The following is a 22,897-nucleotide window of genomic DNA, read 5'->3' as shown; positions in this document are numbered from 1 at the left end:
TGAATCTGACGAATGTAATACTGACATGCACCACGCGCTCTGATATTTATAAGTCACACCAGCATGTCACGAGACATGACTTGCATATATGTCTGGGGTTTCCAAAACAAAATGCTCAGCTGATTTTAAGCACGTGGCATAAAAATTTTATTACTCATTAGTAATTTTTGGTTTTGTTGATCAGATTATGTAATTGCGAGGAAATTCTGGTTGTATGAAATATGTGCAAATGTGCAGATGGCATAATGCAATTTTCACAACCCAAAGTTATTTTAATACCCAACTGCGCACATGTAAATTTAAAACCTATACAGAATATACCGAAATCCGAATTATAGTTCGACTTCTAGGTTGTCTGTTCATGTTTCATCATATATTTAAACCGACACATGGAGTTCCAAGAATTCGAAACCGCGTTCACCTTTATCAACAGCCAATACAGCTGTCGATGCATACCAGTATGCTATAATAACTATATAGGCCCAATTCAGTACGCATTTAACTGCTTTGCGGTAATCATGAATCATGACTATATTCTTTTGATACTATATAAACTTTGATACAGAATACATTGATGGGACAGCGGGATAGGGTAAGATGGGACACTTTTTCATTCTATTTTCTCGTCTCATTTGGTAGTAAACAAAGAACATTCAAAGAAATATAAAACAGTATCCTCGCGACTCCTATAAACCGTTGTTAAATGTTTAAAACACGATCAGAATATTTGGATATTATGTGCTAAAGGTGTCCTGTTTCTCCCCTATACTATCAAGTGACTTTTATCTGTTATAGGTCGCAAATTTGTTTGGCATGCAGTTTTAACGCTACCGGATTCGTCGTTTACAAAGTTGATATCAGTCAAAAGACCATTATGTGTTGTGATAGAATGTAAGGGGCTTGTCAGATTTTTCATCAACAAGCGTCCTGAGGTGTAATTCAACCTGTTCTATTAGTGAATTGTGTTAAGTTAAGCCGTGTCCGGGACATATAACTATAGTCTAAGACGTTGGTTTAAGCATATAGTATAGGGAACAGGAAACAGTCCAAGCATAGTATACTGAAGTGACAGTACGCTAGCGAGACCACGGGGCCACTTTTCACACTTGAGACCACAGTTACACTTCGCACAACTGTTCAGCCAGACAGAGCATTATAACAGTGCAAGGGCGTCCGTGTGTAAGCCTTTTTATATGTTTATACACGGAAAAGGATCACAAAATAGTGTACAGTGATATATTTTTATTAGTTTAGCGAATTTGATTGTTTGTATAATGATATATTTGTAGATTAGAAATATATCATAGAGTAGCATATATACAATGGCCCCTTTTTTAACAAAAGTTTTCTGGCCGACCTATTTGCTAATTACTGACCACAGGCAGCACCATTTATAAGGACTGCGCAAATCAAAATCTTAGAATTTATGCATTTATTTTGATCTGACAGATATTTAACCCATTGTAAATAATTAATAGCTTGTAGCATTGGAATATATGCTCCACATTCCAATCTAGCAATAAAGGTCGCACTCAGGAAGCGTTCTGCAACGTAGCCAGAACTCAGCAGCGGCCAGCGACTGCGTGCCTTTTTCTTTTTGCTCTCTTCCTGTGTTCGCAGTTTACCATAATTTACAAAATATACTCGCTTAACAAATCTGGCAGATATTTAACCTATTGTAAACATGGCCTACTCAATACAGTAGGCCATGTTGTAAATAATAAAGAATTTTAGAAAAAATGTTCAAGTATAAAACCATATAATTAACTAGACTGATATGCAAAGTGTAGGGGTTTAGCATAAACAAGGTTCTTTAGCCTGTAGTACAAAACAAAGCGTTGTACATGTGTGGTATATTCCTGGTGTATTATTGGCAAGTCTTATGTATTTTCTAACGCTCCCTTATATATTATAGGTATGTGGCGACCCACCACGTGTGTGTGCGCCGAAGCGTACACGAGTGCCTTTTTCGTATGGTATCAACCGCACAGGAGTATATTATATAAAGTTTGCATTTTCTAGCGCAGTTATTTATGCCGCAAATTTCGAGTGGTTAATATGAACAACATCCTGACATTAAAACGTTTATATTTTCTCTGGGGTAAAATCCCCTTCAGGTCTAAATTATAAGCGCAAAAATGAAAAACTCTGCAGATTTAAATAGGGTGCTCACACCCAAAGAGTGTAAATGGCGTCTTATGGCTGTAACATTGGCAATTTTGTTGATTTCTTCTGCTTTTATATCACTTGAAGGTGAGTGGTATGTGAAAATATATGGATCAAGTGCTACGAATATACGCGACCAACAAAATCAAGTCCAACGAATAGTTTACTACACAATATATAATTCGTCTAGAGCGTAATAGAACATAGTTTGTACATGATATTATTTTAGTGCAATATTGACTGCAAGCCGCCGTAGATTGGCTGTAATGTATAATTTCGAAGCCTAAGTTGTACCACGCTTTCTAATTCGTACATCAGCTATGCAGAGTACGCTTCTGCCACAGACCGGGTTGCTGTCAATTAGTATCGGCTTCTTCTTGTACAGCGCCTCGTGTCTTTTTCTTCCATCACTTATGATCGGGACATTTGGATACAGTGTTAGCTTGGTTGTTTCGGGCTCTCTTCTTCTATGCTACACCTTGGGTAAATATATGAATACAAAGCCAACACACTGTGTCCGCTTGCGAGTTACAACGCATTTAACTGTCTGGGTAATAGTTTAAGTAGAGCAAACAATGACAGGAGCTCGTAAACGGGCACGGTGTATGGAATTACAGAACATCCGTATTTTAACGACTGTCGTTGACCCCCATGTAATGATAAATAAGTTTAATTCACTCAATAGTTTTGCGATAACTGTGTTTACTCCTCAGCGAACTTTTACCCCAAGCCCTTTATTCTGATACCTGCTGGTGCAATAATGGGAGTTGGTTCGGGAATCATGTGGTCAGTGGCTCGCGGTTATGTTGCTAAGCTAGCAACGAAGTACAGCGAAGCATCGGGACGAAACCTAAACCAAGCACTCGGCCATTTTTTTGGCATATTCTACGTTGCGCTCAACGCCCCAACATTTGTAGGGGGCGGTGTAATGGCGCTTATATTCAGGTTTGCTAACGTGGAAACTATTGGTTTGAACGCAACATACACCGGTGGGAACTACACTGTAGTAAATGACAACAACACTTTCTCAAACTTAACACGGACATGCGGCGCGTTTTACGTAAGTAAAGGACCTGTACAAGACCAACAGCTTGTAGATGTGAGCAGAACCACAATCGTTATGGCAATTATATGTTTTGTAGCTTTACAAATACTGGGGATCGCACTTTTGTATTTCTTCGTAGACGACAAAATAGCGGTTGAAAAGAAAAACGACGAACTTGAAAATCTTCATCAAGAAGAATCGAACATAAACAAAAACAAAAGTGAGTCTAAGGCTACCTGCTGTTCCACGAAATACGATCGGATAGATTGGAGTTTACTTCAAGACACCCTACAGTTGGTACTGAAGGACAAGATGCCTCTGATGTTAATTCCAATATCCTTTGTTCCCAATTTTCTAAGAAGTGGTGTTTTCGGGGACTTCACTGTATCTTGGATTTCGTGTGCTCTAGGTAATATTGAACTTTGTATGGTTATCCATATAATTCAGTAGTGCCCTTTATTAAGTTAGTTTAACTAATCTTATTTTAAAGTTAGTTGATGACACACGCAAACACAAGAATTGATTTCTTCCCGCGGTAGTGAAAAAACATTACTGTATTTCCAACACTTCGTATGCCACCAGACAAGACTTCTTATAAGTTATATTCATTCATTCGTTTGATAAAACACTGAAGTATATCAATGTGTTTTTTGTCTTATTCTCATCGTTACATGTATTTCTACAGGTTTCAGTTATATACCTTACGTGATTGGATTATTTGGTGTAAGCGCTGCCCTTGGGAGTGTGTTGGTGGGGTGCCTTAGCAAGTTCGCACCAGTTCACTACAGCCTGTTGCTTGGTACGGTTGTGACATGTGGAACATCTGCATGTCTTCTTGCATGGAGACCAATACCTGGAATTCATTCTGACCTGTGGTTTTTTTTTGCGCTTGCCATTACTTATGGAATCAGCATAAGTACCTTCAGGACATTATTATCCATTTACTTCAGTGAATTATTCAAAAAAAACATCAATGCCGGGTCTGGGTTGCACGGCGTATACGAAGGCGTCTATGCAGGCTTGCTTTACAGTGCTGGCACGTTTCTATATCCATTTACTAAACTTATTCTTTGTATAGTCACGACTGTGACTGGAGCAATAGTAGTCACTATAGCTTTTAGGATCAAAGACAAGCCATGTAGATACTGGAAAAAAACACAAACTTCAAGCGAACCTATTTCAGTGCCCACTGGATTGGAACAATTACCGTTAAGTGTCATGCCCAAAGACACATACGCCCACAATGGTAGCAGTGACGAGGCTTAAACCCCTTACCGATGGATTACAGGCAGGCGCGCTAACCAATTGTGCTACGGCGTCGAAAAATTACAACTCTGTCACTGGCGTATTATACGCCTGTGTATATTTGTAGACACTGAATGAATGAAATGTATTTCGTCCCTTCGGTCACGTTAACGAAAAAAAGATAGCCTAGTTGACAAACCCGAAAAGACTTATTTATCTTCGCATGGCGGGGCAACGACAGTCATCATAGCACGGGTGTTCTGTTTCATATACCTCCTGCCAGCTCATAAATTCCCCACAGAAATAAAAAAGAATAGAACGCGCATCTTCAATGTCGATAAAGGAGAGAGCATGATACACTCTGCTTTTTATTGACTAAATTTACAGTTATAATGTAAAACAACTATTTTCTAGTATATATATATTTCTAATAAACCGTTTGTTTGAAGTTTTTAATTAAAATTATTAAATAATTAAATTTCCCAAACAAATGGTAAACTGTAAGCGTTAACCTACCAAATAACTAAACTGGCCTAATAAACTTGAGTAGTTGGTTAAGTTTTTGAAATAAACAGCTAAAACTACTATGCACCTATCTTTTACAATGGAAACTGAGCGAAATCGGGACGGAGTTGGCGGTCACGTGAATGGAAAAAAGAATATATCACGATTTTGGAAAGTTGCGCGTTCTACTCTTTTTTATTTCTGTGAAATTCCCACGTAAGAAACTTTGTTTTATCGGTGCTTAAGACGTTTTTATTTTCTATTTCGCCAAAATTCTACTGTATTTGTTAGGCACATAAAATCAGCTCTCTCTCTCATTTACCCACATTGGAGATGCGCCTCCTATTTTTTTGTTTCTGAGACCATATGCTGAGACTCACATAAACATAAATTTCTTCCTCCTATCTATTTTAACAAAACTCAGAATGTCCATGCTGGATTTGTTTTTGTTTGTGTACAGAAGTAGGTGACTAGTTGCACCGGTGAAAAATTCTCCGGTACATAGCAGAATAGGATGGTGGAAAGTGTTAGAGGTTGGTGGTTAGGGGTTGATGGTCATAAGGGATTAGGAGTTAGTGGTTAGCTAATAAGGTGGGGGAGATTCTTCACTAGTATCTCGTTGTGTGCTGAATAATGTGTATATAGTTTGAATATTCTCAGTATTATTTTGTATTTATTTTAGCAATATTTGAAATAAATACGAATAAGAATTTCTAAGAAACCTGTGATGTTATGCTGTAGCAGATTGGTGCAACTCACGACAGTTTGTGCCAAACTCAAACATTCTACATTGGGGGCTTGTTTCGGCATATTCAGATTTAAAAATGAAAGATCCAAAAATTGTCCCAGTTTTCGCTCAAATGCTACAAACGCATTTGCGGTTGATGACCAGAAACTTATAAAATATTTTTTCCACCTGAAAAAATTAAACGATGAATTCGTAAGATCTAAACATAAAGGGGAAAACAGACAAGCCTGGCCAGCGCTGTTGTTAGAGGAGCTTGGTGGAAGAGGAAAGTCAGCAATGGAAAAGTTGTTCAATATATCTGTGGTGGTAGAGATGCTTAATGAGCGCCTTCATGATTTGGGTGAAATTGAAAAACTTTCCAAAGAATTTGAATCTGATGAAGAAATGTTTAAAGAAACAGAAATTGAGAGACGAAGCTTGGAGGATGAAATATCGGAAATAAAAACCTCCATAGTCGAGTCTCTGGTGACTGATAAAGATAGTGAAGATAATGATGGTGCAGTGTTGGAAGTTACACCTGGTATTGGGGGTGTGGAGGCTGCTATGTTTGCTACAGAAATATTTGATATGTATCAAAAGTTTTGCCACAGAAGTGGGTATGATTTAGATGTGGTTGAATATGACATGGGCGAAAACGGGGCGTTGGTTAAAGCCAATGCTGTTGTTTCCTCTGGTGATGGGTATGCTTACTCCCTGTTTAAGCATGAAGCAGGAATCCATAGAGTTCAGCGCGTGCCAAAGACTGAAAAATCTGGCCGACTTCATACAAGCACTGTGTCTGTCGCTGTGTTGCCCAAAAGCAATGAAATATTGCCACCACTGCAGCGTAAAGATTTAAAGATAACATTCAGTAAGTCTTCAGGTCATGGTGGCCAGCATGCAAATTCAACCTTGTCCTGTGCAGTTGTGTGTCACATACCTACAGGCAACATAGTAAGAGTAGAAGAAACCAGGTGTCAGAAAACAAACCTGGACCGAGCACAACAGAAGCTCACCCACATTGTGCATAGTGAAGCAATGAAAGCCAAACAAGCGCAAGTCAATTCTGTTCGTCGCAAGCAGACAAGAAGCAGAGAAAGATCGGACAAAATACGAACCTACAATTTCCACCATAGTCGAATCACTGACCACAGAATAGGCGTCACACTTAGTGGAATTGAAGAGTTTTTAAATGGTGGGGCTGTATTTGAGAAGTTGTTATATAAACTGGAGGAGAATAGTTTAACAGAAGAACGAGCGGCTGTAATTCAAGCTTTAATTGATGAAGCCAATTTATAGATGTTTTATTTTATACAATTTATATTTATTTTCTGAATTATTATGATGATCATTAAAACAGTCGTTGTATGTCTTAACATTTGACCTTATCCTAAACAAAAATAAAGGGAAATATTTTTGGGAATTTGACTTTAGTTTTCTAGTTATTTCATAACTTAAACTGCTGTGTCTAGTTTGTACTAGGCACTTATGTTGTTGGTAACAAGCCAACTCATACTCCCAGATCCCCATATCATGCTTCACTGTGAGATTTATTTACTCACTTATTTTTGTTTTAAACTATTAGACATAATATTTGCAAACTTACCATAGGTTAGGGTAGTAGCATTGTAGGAATCTTGGTAAGTAGAATGACTGTTGAAGCCTCATCCAAACATGATGTACCACTATCATCATGTAGTGCTGTGGAAGCAAAGTTTGCGCAGAGGCTCGCTTCAAACGAGAAGAAAATAAGGGATCGAGCGTTTAAGAAACTTCGACAGTTTATGATAGCAAGGTCTGTGAAGCAAGAAGGGGGATTTGCAAGGTGAGGGTTGGTTTATATTAAATGTTTATTTCTATCTTAGCCCACGATTCTTGGGAGAGGTCTACAACAGGGTACAAGTTGGCAGGAAAAAATGTTTCGGCGAACTGGTACAACATGAGTACCATTATTTTGAGCTTTACATGCGATAGTTCATGCCACAATAACTTTTTTTAGGCTTAATGAGATATGTATAAGTTGCATGTGTAATCCCATTTTGCAATCAATTAGAATATTTCTATTTTAATTTATTCCCTATTAAAACATGCAGAAATGAAATGATTAAAATGTGGAAAGGATTGTTCTACTGTATGTGGATGTCTGATAAACCACTTATTCAGGAGGAACTAGCCAATCAAATGGCCCAACTTATAACACAGTATGTTTATTGTTTATATGTTATTTGATTTTTTAAACATACCTTTGGATTTACATTTAAATTTTTGTGGTAAAACCAAAGCAAAAGTGGTATGTTTTTGCACTAGGGAACCGAATTCAGAATTTTCTGTACAATAGTCTAGGAAATCTACATATTGTATGCAATCTGTTTCACAATAGTCTAAAGTTTACTAATTCCGGACTTAACACTGCTAGCTTTTATAACAGAAGTAATAACTTATAAGTGGACATCAGGGTGTATGAGCTGTTATACCAATACCTACTTTTGTTGCCCGCCATGCAAAGAAAATAAGTTATTTATTGAAACGAATTTATTTTTATTTTATTATTTCTTAGACTTGGTTGCATGAAGACAAGCATGTTGTATTTGGAAACATTCCTTGCTACGATACAAAGGGAATGGTTGGGTATTGATAGATTGCGAATGGATAAGTTCCTTCTACTTACCAGATTTATGCTGCGTAATGCATTTGAATGTTTGAAGAACAAAGGCTGGGAAACAGGTATGTATTTTATGCAGATTTAAGAAATTTAGAGATTCAGGCCAAGGTTGGCTCTTTACTCTGTCACCCAGCACTCAGGGGGCTACAACTCATTATGATCGCAGGGTTGGAGAAACTGTCATTAAGTGTCGTGCCCAAGGACAGATACGCCCACGATGGTGGCAGCATCGAGTATTGAACCTGTTACCATTTCATTACAATGCAAATATAATGTAAACACCAAACCACAGTGTTCATTATGTATTGTTGCTAACTATGATGTGTTTATTGTAGGTGACATTGGTTGGCTGACGAGCATACTATCCAACGGCCCACTATGCAGCGTTGCACCCACCGCCAACCCAACCAGTGGTCCAAGTCTTGGTATCCGCTATCATTTTATTGATATTTATTTAGAGGAGCTTACTGCTTGTGGGATTGATTCATTGGAGCCAGAAAAAGTGAGACTTTTAACAAAGTTGTAGTTTAAAAGTAATTTTAAGGTTAAGTGGAGTACTAAAATGCTCTTTTATTTTGGTCCATTACCCAACATTGTATTGGCTATTTGTATATGCACATAACTTTTATACTATCTGTTTAAGGTCATATGGTTGGGTATACCGAAGGACCCGAGATTTAATTTTTCCCCAAGCCTCCAGAGTTCTACAATCATTTTTTTTTATTTTTGTATAATAAATATTTTCTACTAAACCTTCCTAAAACATGGTTTTATTTTAAGGCCACAGATTTGTTGCTTCCATTTTGTTCGTTAGTCAACAATACGGTTGAGTATACCGAAGGACCCGAGATTTAATTTTTCCCCATGCCTCTAGAGTTCTACAATCATTTTTTTTTATTTTTGTATAATAAATATTTTCTACTAAACCTTCCTAAAACATGGTTTTATTTTAAGGCCACAGATTTGTTGCTTCCATTTTGTTCGTTAGTCAACAATACATCGGTTATTGAGTTGAAAGAAAGAGTGGCTGAAAAAATATTCCAGGTATTTAGTTGTTGTATGTTGAAGTTTTAATTAAACACAACTCAATTTGAGGTAAGTTATACTGTATTGTGGATTCAAGAGCCACACTTTTATTTGACGCTTTTACTCAAGTAGTTTTTCCTTTTACTCTTTCCAGGAAACGCATTTTGGTATGCCCCTTTAATGCCCAAGTTTAAATGTTTGACTTTATCTTAACAATATCACTCAAGATTTTACCCTCATGTTAGATGTCTTCACAAAAAAGCAGAGCCAAAATTATAAATCTAAAAAACTGACGCCTATAAATGGTGTTGAAATTATGTTTATTTTCGCAGGAAATAATCGACCAATCAGATGCCGCGTTGAAGTTAGTGAGCGAGGTGTCTGGGGAAGCCCCTCCTGATCAACCACGACTCAGCTTTGATTACTCAGGAATCGCTGACTCGTTGTTGGAACAAACAAAGCAACCTGGGGCGATGGCCCGAAATAGAAAAAAGGTTTAAAAAATTTTGTTAAGTTTTATTAAAAACTGAATCTACATGATCAAAAAAATGTATCACCCACAAAGTTACATACGTGGTACAGGTGTATGAAACGAAACACTCTTTATAACAACTGTCATTGCCTAGACATGAGAGGATAAATAAGTTACATTCATTTTTTAATAAACAGGAAAAACACGTTCAATTATTTATAAAGTAGTTGCCCTTAGGAAACAAACAGACTTTCCATTTTTTAAATTATAAAATCTTTTTTCTCCTAACAAATTTTCCTTTGTTTTACTAATTTTTCTTATATTTCACTTTTTTAATCAAACATTATCCTCCAGGTTTACCAGATCATCCAGAACTTCCGTGAGGTTGCATCCGGAAACCTTCCATTGGATGACTTTCCCAACGTACCTCCCGACTCTGATGATCTTCCTCAGTGGAAGATGGAGGAGAAGATGGTGAAGGAACAAGCATGGGAGATGACTCAGGAGCTGGATAAGGAATATAGGTGGGTGGGGTTGTTTGGATGTTTTTTTTATGCAACTCCTGGTGTGTGAACAGGCTATGAATAGGCTTTATACGGATATAAAACGGCTAAATTTGTTTCAGAGAGAGAAAAAAAGAGAAAGAAGAGAATCGGAGTCGAAAAAGAAAAAAGAAAGTTGTAGTTGATGATGTTTGTGAAGTTGGTGGGACAGTTCCTGTGGAAACTAAAACTGGTAGGCTACTATTATAAGAAACTGATTACAAATATAAGATGTGCAGAGCTATAGCATGAGCTAAAAAGCTTGTGTCCGAGTGTCATGTTTTTTAAAGCTTTAGCAAATCTTAGCACATCCATACATTTATATTAAATTTTTAGCACACCCCTTATGCTTTGTAGGTAGTTTGTAGCAGTTTTAAAACTCATGTATATTTATATTATTGCAGAAAGTGCAGATAATGTGGAGAAGAAACCGAAAAACAAATATGCGAAACCTAAACCTGAAAAAAAGAAGAAAAAAAAACAACAACAACAACAAGGAAGTGCTGAAAATGTTACGGATTTAGAAAATTATCAAGCTGATACGAATGTTAGTGTGGCATCAAATGTAGCCGAAAATACCCAGGACTCGACCATGGAAAGTGTTTTAGTTGGATCTGCATTCAACGGTTTAAGCAGCACCTTAGAGGGAAGCTCTGGGGATTCTGAAATGGATTGCACAGTTACAGAGTTACTTCCAAGCCCAAAGAGAAGTAAAGTTCCTGTTGAAAAAGAAATAAATGAAGTTTCAGTAAATATAGAGAATGTTGTTGTATCGCCTGTGAAAAGGAAAACCAAAAAGTTGAAGAAAAATGTGACAGCTCGACAGAAGAAACTGGATTTGTTGAAAGAAATTAAAAATATTGAAAAACCCCAGGATGTTGAAGTAAGTGAGCAAAAGAGTGAAGATGTAAAAGACGAAATTAATTCATCCCAGGGTGAAGATTGTGGGAGCAAACACTTCATGGAAACTACAAAGCTGACTGTTAAAAAGAAACCAGTAAAACAAAGCAAGCAAAATACAAAAAGCCAAATTAGCGAAATTCCAGAGCCAAATGTGAATGTAAAACCCATCCAAGAAAATGTTGTTGATTCCACTGTTTCAAACCAAGTTGAAAAGCCGATCGGAAAAAGTAAAAATAAAAAGTTTGCCACCTTCTCCACAACACTACAACCCACTGCTGCTTTTTTTAAAACTGCCGCGTCGAAAGCCAAACCTAAAACACCTCAGGCCAAAAAACGACCTTCTGCAATACCTGATGTACATTCTGCTAAAAGGGTTTCATTTGAAATGTCAAAAGTCCAGGTATGACTTGAATATTATCTCACTATTTGTATTCGAAGTTTTTGTTTTGTGAAGATTTTGGTACGTTTGTATAAATATATGAACATGTTTTTTTGATAAAATATTAACTTTAACAATTATTTGAGCCAAAATATTAAAATATAGCCAAAATATAAGATATATTCCTCATTTTGGCTATCAAAACTAGCGGTTTTAATAAATATATGTAACTTAATTATCTTCACATGATCAGGCAACAGCAGTTGTTATAACAAGATTGTTCTGTAAAACAAAAAAAATTCATAGAATAACATGACCTTGTATTCAAATGTATTACTTTTAGTTTTCATTAGTAATTGACTTTTTTTTCAACAGATACAACCCTTCCATAAAAACGAGAAGTCGTCAGCAGTTAGCCCCTCTCCATTGTCTATTCCTTTTGATCCAGAAAAGACACCAGATTTTGGGTTACTGAAATCAAAAGCAAAGCGACAAATTACCACACGAAGATCAAAAGCTGCAGAATTTTTCTGATATTTTAATTGTGCAATTATTTGCATTACACCTTTGGTTGCCTTTACTTGGTGAAATATAAGCAATAAATGAAAATCATGTGGTTTGGAAAATTTACCTGGTGTTTATTTCAACTCTGTCACAATTAAATTCTAATCTATGTGGGTGAGGTCCTTTTCCAAGACCTAAGGTTAATTCCACAGTTGCCCCATTACCACAGGAATATTTTCTACACACTATTAATTTTGTAAAATCAGTGTTAAGATTGCTTTAACCAAAGTTTTTGTAGAAAAACTGTAACTCAAATGAGTGGTCCTAAATTGTACCAGAACTGCATTATAATTGCTGATGTTCACATACGGAAATGTATAAATTTCAAAATCTAACTTTGTCCACAAATTTTTGTGTATGCTAATAGATAAGTTGGTTAGGTCATTTTTGTGAAAAATAAAGTTAAACAATTAGGCCTTACTTGTAACTTTTATTGCTAGATATGTCTAGTTAAATGTGGATTAGGTAGGCTAGGCCTAATGGTTAAGTAATACCCTTTTCCAGATTGTAGGTTTAATCACACATGGGCCTTGATGTCAGGCCATATTAAATTGTTTTTCACAAATTTTCCGCAAGATTTATCACTTAATAAGCCTTCCTCTGTCGTAAAACTGTCATTTCAGTTTGCTCATTTAGTTGTTCTTTGCATTCTATTCTACCAGGGTGAGATCCTACAGCGAGACACACCATGGAACCTGAGATTTAGGCTAGGGGTTGCTAGTTACCCTAATTAATTTCTAGCATACAAAAGGTAATTTGGTTACGAATAACCAAAAAAAAATTAAATAATAAAGACCTTATGTTTGGCCTGATATATATCTCTAAAGTCATGACTATATCACCAAAGTAATAAAACTAATAAAACCTAATTTATGATCATCACCCACACAGTTATTCTGTTAGCTCAATACACAAGTCTGAAGTTTAATTTATTAAATTCAAATTTATACAAACATTACACTTACTCTAATTTAAACCAGGTATAAATACCTGAACTGCATCAGTTATGGACTCTCATATGTAGAAATATTCTGTTTGAAACTACCCAGTTAACATGTTATCTGTTCAAACTTTGTTTCTCTTTTTATCAGTTACATCTATCCATGCAGCTTTTGATGATGTTACATTGGTGGGGAATAAATACAAAGGGATTGTTGTCGCAATCAATCCTTCTATACCTGAAGATCAAGACTTAATTAATAATATAAAAGTAAGTATTATGGTAGTGCGCCAACTGTGGCTTAAATATCTCATCTATATAGAATAGAACATATATATTTATAATATTAAGAACTGTGTCGTTCTGCTAATTTTCTTCTCTTCGCTGTTTCAATTAATCTGATCTTCGTTAATGTATTCGAAGAGATAAAAAATAATTTGGGATGTCTCAATTCAATTACAAACCAATCTTTAATATTTCTAAACTTTATTCCAGGCCTTATTGAATGAAGCTTCCCCAATATTATGGTCAGCCACCAAGAACCGAGCTTACTTTGGTGAAGTAACCATCCTTGTGCCTTCTACATGGACAGGGAGTTATACACAAGCAACACATGGTCAAGTATATAATAAGGTGAAGACTTAAGATTTGAATAATTATTGAAAATCCCTGTTTTTGTATATTTTAATTTAAATTGTATTGTTTATTTTATGCAATATATTGTAGCGGTTGACTGTGCCTCACAGAAAATCAACTAGTTTGAAGTATTTTTGTATACTCCACTTTCTTTATCTTTTCTTACGATTTATTGTCTATTTCTTGGTAAAATCATATAATATTTATATAACTGACCCTATACCATTTTATTCTAGGCAGATATAATAGTAGCTGACCCCAACCCACAATACATGGACACTCCATACACAATTCAATATCAACAATGTGGAGACCCAGGAGAGTACATTCATTTGACACCAAATTTTATAAACGAAAAAAATGATTTTGTTGAAAATTATGGAAGTAAAGGTAAATGAACAAACAAATTTTGCTCTGGCTACTTTTCCATACCTTTCATCCATAGTGGTTCCATCAAAATAGCGTTTACCTCTAGTGTGATTTAACGATTGTAGTTTTGCTTCTAGTTCCCTTCTCTTTAGTGTTTAAATAATTTGATCTTTGCCATCCTTTACAAATGAAAAATTACTTGTCAATTAAAACATACCACTTTTAAAATAATAGATAATGTTAAAACAAAAACATATATTTATGGTTTTCAATGTAATTACCATACTTCGAACTCAATACCACATAGGCAAGGCTCTTGTTCATGAATGGGCTCACTTAAGATGGGGTATTTATGATGAATATGCATCAGAGGGATATGATCCATTCTATTATAGCAGCACACAATATGCTCAACCAACCTTGGAAGCTACAAGGTGAACACTATAATTTATAGCTGGTTAATAGTTACCAAACTGTTTGTATAATATATTTCGGGGAATGTTTGATTTGTGTTGTTAAAGGACTGAGGTTTTGTCTGCCATGCAATGAGACATCACTAGGATTTGTCATTAGGTTTCTTGTCCAAAGACACACATACGAACACAATAATAGCAGTGTTGAGTCTCGAACCTATATTCATTCAGCTATAGACAGGCAACCACTATCCCAATATATGTGTGTTTAATACAGATGTCCATTATCTGTTGCTGGAATGATGTTGTATCTCGACCCACTCAGCGGCAAGTTTGAGTTTTGCACCTCAAACCCTGAAAACAACTTCTTGCCTGAAGAGGGGTGTATATTCTTCCCTAAAAGCAAAGAAGGTCAACCAGCAGACCTCAGTGCATCTCTTATGGCATTCCAGTACATGGATCAGGTATGTATCATTATGCATTACCATAGGATTGTATGGGTGAGGTTCACAGGAGTTGGGATCATATATATACATACGTGTGAATGAATGGGATTTATTTTTTTATACTATGTTTGTGACTTTGTGGATGATTCTTCTGTATCGTTGATAGTTTTAACCCATTACTAACCTGTTAGTAGCTGTAATGAGCATCAAAACCAGAACCTTCTGCTTACGATGCAGATGCCTAATCACTAAGCCCTGGCCGGAACCACAAGATTGGCATCTAAAAATAAGTTTACAGCTTTTCTCTTACACAGGTCGTTGATTTCTGCCACAATGATACAAATGACCCAACCAACTTGCACAACAAGGAGGCACCGAATGAACACAACAGACTTTGTGACCAAAGAAGTGTATGGGAGGTCATGAAGGCGTCCAGTGATTTCAAACAAGGAAACAACGGTCCAGATTCATCACGTAAAAATATACTTCCAAAAATCAATGTTCGGCAACAACCACCGAATAGATATGTTTTGGTGTTGGATACTTCTGGAAGCATGTCTGGGGTAAATACATTAACTTGTTTGAAATTTTATAAATCAAGAATTTGCACCTCAGGGGTTTTGTAGCAATAGCAATTTGTTAAACAATTTATAGAGCAAAAACACCTGAAAATAATAAAATAACTAATCTATTGCATAGTGGAATTAAAAGGTAAAAACTCCATTTAGCAATTCAGATATTGGAGTAATAGCTTTTTTCATCAAAGGAGCCAAAAAGTCTCTATAACATTATGTAGCAAGAGTAAAAGAATGTAAATAATGATTCTGTAAATTATTTTTTACAGTCCAGATATGAAAACATGATGCAAGCTGCAACTGACTTCATCATGACATATGTCCCTTTGTCAGCAGAGGTGGGGATTGTGGAATTTGAATCCGAGGCTTCCACACTGTCGTGGTTAGTAATGATAAATGGTATTGCTGAAAGGAATTATTTGAAAGACCATTTGCCCGAACCACCATCTGGAGGAACTTGCATAGGCTGTGGTATTGAACAAGGAATTAAGGTAATATGTTTGTATTTATTACTACATGGTATGTGGATAGTGTTTCAAACATAGGTACCAAATCTGGGGTTGCAGGGTGGGCAGACATCCCCTGGAATTTTTTATACTATATTAATCAGTAAACATTACAACCAATAAGTTAGATTTGTCCACAGAAATCTGTGGCCAACTATCCCTGCCTATCCTGCATTTTAAAAAGTTTGCTGCCTTTGGGTTATAATATTTTTATATTTTATTTTTTCAGGTGCTTGGTAATAGGGCAGGTCATCTTATTGTGTTAACAGATGGTGGAGAAACAACACCACCGTTTGTTAACAGTGTGAGAGATGAAGTGTTGGCAAAGGTAAGATAGTTTAGAAGTGCTGGGTTAAAGACTCAATGCTGCTACCATTGTAGGCATATGTGTCCTTTGGCAAGATCATTAACAGCAATTGCTTTATCCATGTTCATGATTCTTTAACACATGGGTTGTCTAAATTTGTAAGATATATAGAAAAACAATCACCCACAAAGTTACATCTGTGTTAACAGCGTGCATGAGGTGTAAACACCCCTGCTATAACGACTGCTGTCCCCTCGCCACACGTTGATAAATAAGTTGCCTTCAATCTTTATTTCAAGTTTAAAAACAACTGAAACTGTACAACCATCCTGTGCATCTGTTATATTTTTAAATATGTCATTTTATTCAACAGCAGAATGTTGTTGTGGATTCTATTTTCTTTGGGCCTTCTGGCAACCTTGATCTACAGCAACTTACAGAAGACACCGAGGGCATCATGTATTATAATGATGTATCTGATATAACTGGGTTGAAAGAAACTTTTAAACAACTTGCTGAATCTTCTGATGGGAATTTGTATACAAAAACATACCAGGTAAGGAATTTAATTTGTCATAACATAGTTTTTTTGGATTGTCCAAATAAAACAGAACACCCATATTACACCGACTGTCGTTGCCCCATAGGATAAATAACTAATTATTCCCCACCAAATTTAACAATTGCAGGTTTATGGCAGAACACACACGTTATCTCTACATGATACTGAATCTGGATCCTTTACTATTGATTCTACCATTGGCAAGAACAGTGTGTTCTCATTTTCATGGTCGGGTAGTGGGCCAGCTCCAACCTTTGATGTTAGAAGTCCAGATAATTCATTATATTGCTCCAATACTAAAGCTGGTTGTTACGTTTCTTCTGTTGTTTCTGTGGATGCTGGTTTACGAACTGCTTCCTTTGTATTCAAAACGGCACTGGTATGCGTTATTTTGTTATTAATAAATCTATTATGTTGGGGTTATAGTTAACTCTGACCTAAATCTCAGCTAACATGACTTGCCTCGCTGTATGACCTCACCCATATAAATTGAATGTACATACACAATGTTTGGGAAATTGCCCAACTGTTCTCTAAATCTTGGGTCACCTGGTATGTCATGCAGTAGCCCAGAGGATATGGAATCAAAACTAGAGGCTGCCACCATTGTTGGCATATGTTTCCTAACAACAAACCCTAATAATATTCTGCAGTTTGGCAGACAAAACATTAAGTCCTTTAAGATCACAAGAAGAACAATTTCTAAGATCACTTTTAACACACCTGGCGACAACATATACATATAATCCACAATGTCTTTTGTTACAGACTGGCAAATGGTTATACACCATTCATACCACTTCAGCCTCACAAACAGTGAGTGTTATGGTAACTTCAATGGCATCAAGTGAAGATACAGAACCAATAATAGCTGAGTCAGGAATTTCAAGCACTGATATTTCTGCTGGTGGACAAGCTCTTGTTGTTTATGCTAAGGTGAATTTATATGCATTGAATTGTAACTAAAACATTATTATTGTTGTTTTCAAAGCTAGATTAAAAAGTATTGTACATGCTGTTGCAAAGATGTGAATAAAATTACAAAAGTGAAACTATGGGATGTAATTGTGGGATGTAATTGCATTACCTGGAAACGTTGGAATCATAAAGGGATGCTGTGTGTCGAAGATCCCATTTGTTTTGAAAATCACCAGATAACTATTAATTACATTTCCAGGTAATGCAAGGATATGAACCCATAATAGGAGCCATTGTAGATGCTACAATCACTTCAACTAGAGGCACAATCACCACTTTACGATTGGCAGATACTGGATCTGGTATGTTGGTTGCTAATAAGAACTTTTTGAAAATGTCCAAAAGTATATTCACCCACAAAGTTACATACGTTGTAACTTGTAACCGGCACGTGGTGTATGTAACAGAACACCCGTGTTATATATTAACTGTTGCTTCCATGCAATTGTGGAATAAATAAGTTACATACGAGATTGTAAGCTGGCACAAAATGTATGAAACAAAACACCTGTGTTAAAATGACTGTCAACGGCCGACCATGCAAAGATGTAACATTTATTCATATACCGCAGCACCTGACGTTCGTGCGTTCGACGGAATTTATTCAAAATATTTCACAAAGTTCACTGACAGTGGAAGATACTCTGTGCAGGTTTGTTGAAACTATCTTAATTAGTCAGCGCAGTGCTACAGTGGTTAGCTTGTTTGCCTTTGGCCACATGGATAAAAAATTGCTTACACTGTTAGAATGTATGTGTTCCTTGTGCTAGACACTTAAGGACTATTTATCCAATCTAGTGATCATAATAAGTTGTCTAGGTTGTCCAGCCATACAGAAAAAATGATTCATAGGGTTTAACAGCCACTATTGGTAACTAATGCTTTTTTATTTATTTCATCTTATGTATGTTATATTGACTCTTGTTGTTTATTCCTATCTTTTCGGAATTACCAGCAAAACTTTTGCTCTTGTAATTAAATGTGACTTTTGTTATATAGTAATGAAGGGATAAACACAAACCATGCTATGTTAATTATGTTATAGATCACAGTATCTGGTAGAGACGGGACAATTATAAGTAGAAAGGGGAAACATTCGGCTTCTGCTTACAACCCAGGATATGTAGAACAAGATGGTAAGATAGTGGTAATTCTTACTTTAAAATGAAATCTGGCCTAAATCCGAAGTCCTCTCACTGTTACCTCATTCATATAGAATAAAAACAGAATACATATCTTAATATTTTTTTTCAAATACTTATATTTTACTTACATAACGTACGGAACTTTTAGGGCTTAGGATCCGAATAGAACACTCATGTTGCAACGAGTGTTGTTGCTCCACCATGTAAAGCTAAATGTAACCGTCCTTCATTTCAGGCACAGTTGTACCGAATCCGAACGGACTCACCGATCCAAACCTACATAAATCTGAAGGAACAAATGTGAACGAGATTGAAGCATTTTCACGAGTTGTATCGCCAGGAGGTTTCTCATACAACCCGTATGTATAGGACTAATGTTATACGATTTTAGTACTAATTTTTTAAGGTTTTTTGATCTTCGCAATTGTTAGAAACCTGTTTCTATAATAATAGGCCAGCTAAAATATTTTCTATTTCTAGTCCATCTGGTTCAAATTTTGATAATTTCCCACCAAGTAAAGTTATTGATCTGAAAGCAACGCAACTTGATGCTTTGCAACCAAATAAAGGAATCGTTTTGACTTTCACAGCTCCTGGTGATGATTATGACTCTGGTACAGGTGGGTAGTGGATATAGACCTATATGCTGTTCTACCCTATATATGTGAGATCCTATAGTAAATCAGGCCATGGGGCCAGGAAATTAGGCCAGAGTAGGCTCTTTACCCCAACATTGCATATGCACATTCTATGTTCTATATGTATAATGTCCTATAACAAGGCAGGTCATGGGACCTGATCTTTTGACCTTCAAAGTTTTCCTAAGACCTTCAAGATTTTCCTAAGACCTTCAAAGTTTTCCTAACATCATAACTAAACTTTTGCCAGAAATTTAGTTGTTGAAAAACATTTAAATCAAATAAGTTTTTATTTTGGAGAAGTAGCCTACATCATACATATTTTTTCAACAGCAAGCAAATATGAAATCCGATATCTTTATGAAAGTGCGAGTGATCTGGTAACATCTTTTCAATCTGGATATGAAGTCAAAACTATTGATGTAATTGAGGGAGATTTAACAAATCCTGATGTTGCTGACTCTATTGAACGTTTTGTCATCAAACTTAATGATCTCCCTGATAAAGATCTGGTGACGTGAGTGGTATTTATACTTGGATTAATTGAATGTATTTGTTTAAAATAGCGTGGCAGGGGCAACAACAGTTTTACGAGTTACCGCATAAATAACTTTGTGGGCGATTATTTCTGGGTGTTTTTATTTTTTTGTGATGAATGGCTGACAATTTATACAGCGCATTAGTGACCACAGGGTTGGAGCCATTGCCGCTAAGTGTCTTGCACATAGACATATAGACCACAATGGTAACAGCATCGAACTGTATCCTCTTAGCTAAAAGCAGACAAACATTGCACCACAGTGCTGGACAAACTGTAATAGTTCAAATAATTGTTGAGATGTAATGGCTATGGTTACTTCTCTTAATGGCACAGTGATGTCAATTTGATATTTACAAATAATGTTGTTGTACATAGAGTTGGGTTTGCAATGCGAGCAACCGACACATCTGGCAACACTGCTGCTGTTTCTAATGTAGCAATGATGAATCTCTTTCTTGCCCCCCCACCACAATCTTGTGTGGACAAATATGGAAAACCAATCAGTGGGGAACCATTTGAGAAACCTGGAGACTGTCTACACTTTTACCAGGTGTATATTTTTAGTTTTTTTCTTTTTTTTTAAATTTGTGCTTTTTGCTTTTTTATATAAAACCTCATTAACTGAGTCGTCTTGCCATTCGTACTTGATTCATCTTGTTATATACATTACAAAAAAATTTGCCCAATCTGTCACATTGAAGATTTCTTTACTAATAGCACATAATTTTTATTCCAGTGGTAAATTGGCTACATGTTACAGTGGAATTGTAATTTTTCTTTGTTTTATTTCTACATGTTTACATAGAATTTTAATGCAGTGCTCCAACGGCGAGCTGTCAATCCTCTCCTGCCAAGATGGTACGGTGTTCAACCCCACTATATCTGTGTGCGATTACCCATATAATGTCCCACAATGTGGTGGATCAGTTGTACCTCCAGTTACAGGTGAATTGGTAATTAAAGTAATGTTGTTTACATTTTGAACTGAAAAAGTATGGTGTCAATTTTTTTATTCTAAATGTATGATGTAACGTTTCTGGATCATAAAAAAATTTGAAGTGAAATTTTTTATTTTAAAAAATGTGATTTGAAATTTTTCCTTAAGGTCTATTATCATTAGACATGGCTATTTAATTACCAACAGCAATTTTTGTTTTAAAATTTAAAATTTAATTTTATATTGTTTACAGAACCTCCTACCCTTGCACCAACAACAACTAATGAAGGAAGTGGTTTCCCACCTGCTGGTAAACTATCACAATATAAATATACTATAAGATTAAACTCCAGTATTCTTTGAATATTTGGGGCATAGGCCAATACTTATGTTCGGGTAATGACCCATAATTTGTTATGCCGTGTCTTGCGGTTGGTCCTTCTTCAAATAAAATATATCATATGCTTATTTATGGTAATGGCCCCGAGTGTGGCCATAGGCATGTCGCCATAGGACCTCATCTAAATAGAATTTAAAACCCTTGGGATACAATGTTGCCCAAAACCTTAATGGTACCATAATTTTACAACTTTTATTATATTACATTACAGAAACTACAACAATACCCGCAACAACAACTAATGAAGGAAGTGGTGACCCACCAACCCCCACACCTGGTAAGCCACATTAATATAATAATATTACACAAGCACAAGTTTTAAGAGCAGGAATCGAAGCTGCTACCTTTGTATATAACCCTCGGAAGTTATTCAATTGTTTTTTTATGGTTTTGTATGTATTGTCAGCCAAACATTAAAATAATAATCACCCACAAACTTACACACATGGTAACTTCGACATGAGCTGTATGAAACAAGGATAAATAAGTTACATTTATTTTTGTTGTCTATCTACATGCAAAATACCTAAAACCTTATTGTTCAACAGTAACTTGCATAGATGGAAATGGTAAACCTATCACTGGACCACCTTTTGCTAATTCAGCAGATTGTTCACATTATTATCAATGCAGCAATGGTAAGGGGGTTGTTACTTATATATATATGATAATATAATATACTACGATTTTAAAATAGTATATGTGTGTTATTGAATAGATAGGTTGACTTCTTTATAAGACTTATGGATTTGTCATTATATTTGGAATGATTGTCAGTATGTGCTGCAAATTAGAGTATTATTACTCTGTTAATAGCTACCTGAATATGACATTAAAACTTTAACAAGCATCATAATTTTTTGGAAGTGCTATAAGATTTAAAAATTAGTTATTATTTTTTACAAATTTATTTTTAAATTATATCTAAAACTCTTTTAATATCACAGGCTACTTATACTCCATGGCATGTCCTGCTGGTCTGGTATTCAACCCAATCCATGAATATTGTGACTGGCCTGTCAATGTTCCAGGCTGTTAATCAATTAATTCAAATCAATTCATAAGATAATTCCATTATTTTTAATCAGATTTCTTTAACTTTGATTAATGTATTTTTAATGTTTATACAGATGGCCTTTGCTAATTTTATGTTTCTTGTGATTAATTTATATATTTAGGATGTCTGTTTGAATAATAAAATATCATGCAACTTATTCAATTAACTCTGAGATTAAAGTCAGTCATTTTTATTTTTTATTAATAAATCAT

General features: G+C 35.7%; 4 protein-coding genes across 5 annotated transcripts; all 4 read left to right on the top strand.

Moving 5' to 3' along the window:
* The first annotated feature begins 1,201 nt into the window (after nt 1-1,201).
* On the top strand, nt 1,202-5,292 carry LOC149731673 (N-acetylglucosamine transporter UNC93A-like). Its single transcript, XM_089884540.1, has 4 exons — nt 1,202-2,253; nt 2,485-2,649; nt 2,880-3,620; nt 3,897-5,292. Exons 1-4 carry the CDS (start codon nt 2,139-2,141, stop codon nt 4,475-4,477), a joined length of 1,602 nt encoding a protein of 533 aa, XP_089740666.1. The 5' UTR covers nt 1,202-2,138; the 3' UTR covers nt 4,478-5,292.
* A 137-nt stretch (nt 5,293-5,429) lies between these two features.
* LOC149731672 (peptide chain release factor 1-like, mitochondrial) lies at nt 5,430-7,298 on the top strand. The gene has a single exon (XM_089884556.1). It carries the CDS (start codon nt 5,688-5,690, stop codon nt 6,984-6,986), a length of 1,299 nt encoding a protein of 432 aa, XP_089740682.1. The 5' UTR covers nt 5,430-5,687; the 3' UTR covers nt 6,987-7,298.
* Nucleotides 7,299-7,336: 38 nt separating this feature from the next.
* Nucleotides 7,337-12,297, top strand: LOC149731671 (uncharacterized). The gene is made up of 10 exons (XM_089884517.1): nt 7,337-7,512; nt 7,781-7,888; nt 8,245-8,411; nt 8,685-8,851; nt 9,304-9,393; nt 9,708-9,869; nt 10,202-10,371; nt 10,473-10,582; nt 10,794-11,692; nt 12,047-12,297. The coding sequence occupies exons 1-10, from the start codon at nt 7,337-7,339 to the stop codon at nt 12,203-12,205; spliced, it is 2,208 nt and encodes a 735-aa protein (XP_089740643.1). The 3' UTR covers nt 12,206-12,297.
* Nucleotides 12,298-13,232: 935 nt separating this feature from the next.
* Nucleotides 13,233-22,842, top strand: LOC149731670 (calcium-activated chloride channel regulator 3A-1-like). 2 transcript variants are annotated; one of them, XM_089884507.1, is made up of 23 exons: nt 13,233-13,445; nt 13,671-13,808; nt 14,048-14,201; nt 14,488-14,614; nt 14,871-15,057; nt 15,354-15,602; nt 15,884-16,105; nt 16,350-16,448; nt 16,804-16,983; nt 17,117-17,368; nt 17,758-17,925; nt 18,167-18,269; nt 18,540-18,619; nt 19,013-19,103; nt 19,348-19,471; nt 19,593-19,732; nt 20,084-20,267; nt 20,667-20,841; nt 21,110-21,236; nt 21,482-21,538; nt 21,840-21,905; nt 22,177-22,266; nt 22,576-22,842. In XM_089884507.1, exons 1-23 carry the CDS (start codon nt 13,290-13,292, stop codon nt 22,665-22,667), a joined length of 3,261 nt encoding a protein of 1,086 aa, XP_089740633.1. In that variant the 5' UTR covers nt 13,233-13,289; the 3' UTR covers nt 22,668-22,842. The 2 variants fall into 2 exon arrangements, with proteins under 2 accessions (XP_089740633.1, XP_089740632.1); XM_089884506.1 differs by having other exon boundaries at nt 16,801-16,983.
* The last annotated feature ends 55 nt before the right edge of the window (nt 22,843-22,897 follow it).

This window comes from Ciona robusta, chromosome 9, assembly GCF_009617815.1.
Source record: "Ciona robusta chromosome 9, ASM961781v2".
NCBI lineage: Eukaryota > Metazoa > Chordata > Ascidiacea > Phlebobranchia > Cionidae > Ciona > Ciona robusta.
This window is presented reverse-complemented; position numbering and strand designations above follow the sequence as displayed.